At 41.2% G+C, this 1,183-nt stretch overlaps 1 protein-coding gene across 1 annotated transcript in view; it reads left to right on the forward strand.

Moving 5' to 3' along the window:
• LOC101848258 (inositol 1,4,5-trisphosphate receptor type 3) overlaps positions 1-1,183 on the forward strand; it is a gene marked incomplete at both ends in the record, with an annotated part of 112,704 nt that overhangs the window by 105,009 nt on the left and 6,512 nt on the right. The window contains 1 exon segment of the mRNA XM_035973446.1: positions 891-1,066. Within this exon segment, the coding sequence (XP_035829339.1) occupies positions 891-1,066 (176 nt within the window).

Consider the following 1,183-nt stretch of genomic DNA (forward strand, 5'->3'; position numbering starts at 1 on the left):
AATAATAATAATAATAATAATAATAAAGACCACTTCTATATCACCCCCTTCCTGGTGGCTTAAGGCGCTTCAAAATAAGATAAATTTAAATCAAATGTTTTAAGCATACTGGTCCATTCAACTTACAACAATTTTTTCAAATACATAATATACACTCACAATCTGATGAAGACCGCATACACTAAAAGACCTGGTTTTGGAAGAGAATAAAACTAGTTAGTAAAGTGAAATTTAAGTGTTTCAGACCTTGTTCAACTTGTGACCTCATGATCATTCATGTTATTGTTACGTTTCGGTAATTAGCTGTGGATTGTTTTGTACATTCCAACAAAGCAGGGGAGATTACTTTCACTACTTCCTTTAACCCAACCGATCAGCTGTTTGGCCGTTGTCTGCTAAATTGTGTTCCCTCATCATGGCAAGTCAAATCAGACAGACCTGATTTAAATGTGGTCAACATCAGTTTGGTAATGTCTCTGAGGAGGGGGAGGGGAGGGGGGGTTGTTTTTGCTACATATGGGAATCTGGGACAACAGATGGGCACTTGGAAGGTAGATAGATACTTTAGCTAAAGTAATAGTTTCACGGCACTTGCAACACAAATAGGTCATATAAGAGTGGAAAATTAGAGGTGCTACTCGAGATTAACATACTTGGAAAAAAGAAGAAGAGATAATAATGATAGATGTTTGATAGGGAAGAAGGAGCAAACCACGCCAGAGCACCCACCAGGCACCCACTTAAATAGATAGATAAAATAAGATTAATGAGATAACAATAACCATTTATTGATCTCCACAAAGATAAACTTGCTGCAGTATGGTGTGTTTACAAGTGTGTCTGTTTGCGAGTGTCTATAAGTGTGTCTTTCTGTGTGTGTTTCCCCACAGGCGTGTCGCTGATCCTAGTCGCCATCTTGGGTCTAGCCATCACGTTCATGTTTTCCCTGGTAGCTTTCGCTTTCTATCGAGATCTGCTGGACCAGAACAATGGCCGACAATGTGAGACGTCCTACGAGTGTTTTACCACGCTCATACACCATGGCATTGTGGAGGGGATGTATACGGTGAGTGGGGGGAGAGAGAGAGAGTGAGATAGAGAGAGAGAGAGAGAGAGAGAGAGAGAGAGGGAGGGAGAGAGAGAGTGTGTGTATATGTGTGCGTGTGAGAGAGAGAAGGGGGGG

This window comes from Aplysia californica, unplaced genomic scaffold (assembly GCF_000002075.1).
Source record: "Aplysia californica isolate F4 #8 unplaced genomic scaffold, AplCal3.0 scaffold01239, whole genome shotgun sequence".
In the NCBI taxonomy this organism is placed as follows: domain Eukaryota; kingdom Metazoa; phylum Mollusca; class Gastropoda; order Aplysiida; family Aplysiidae; genus Aplysia; species Aplysia californica.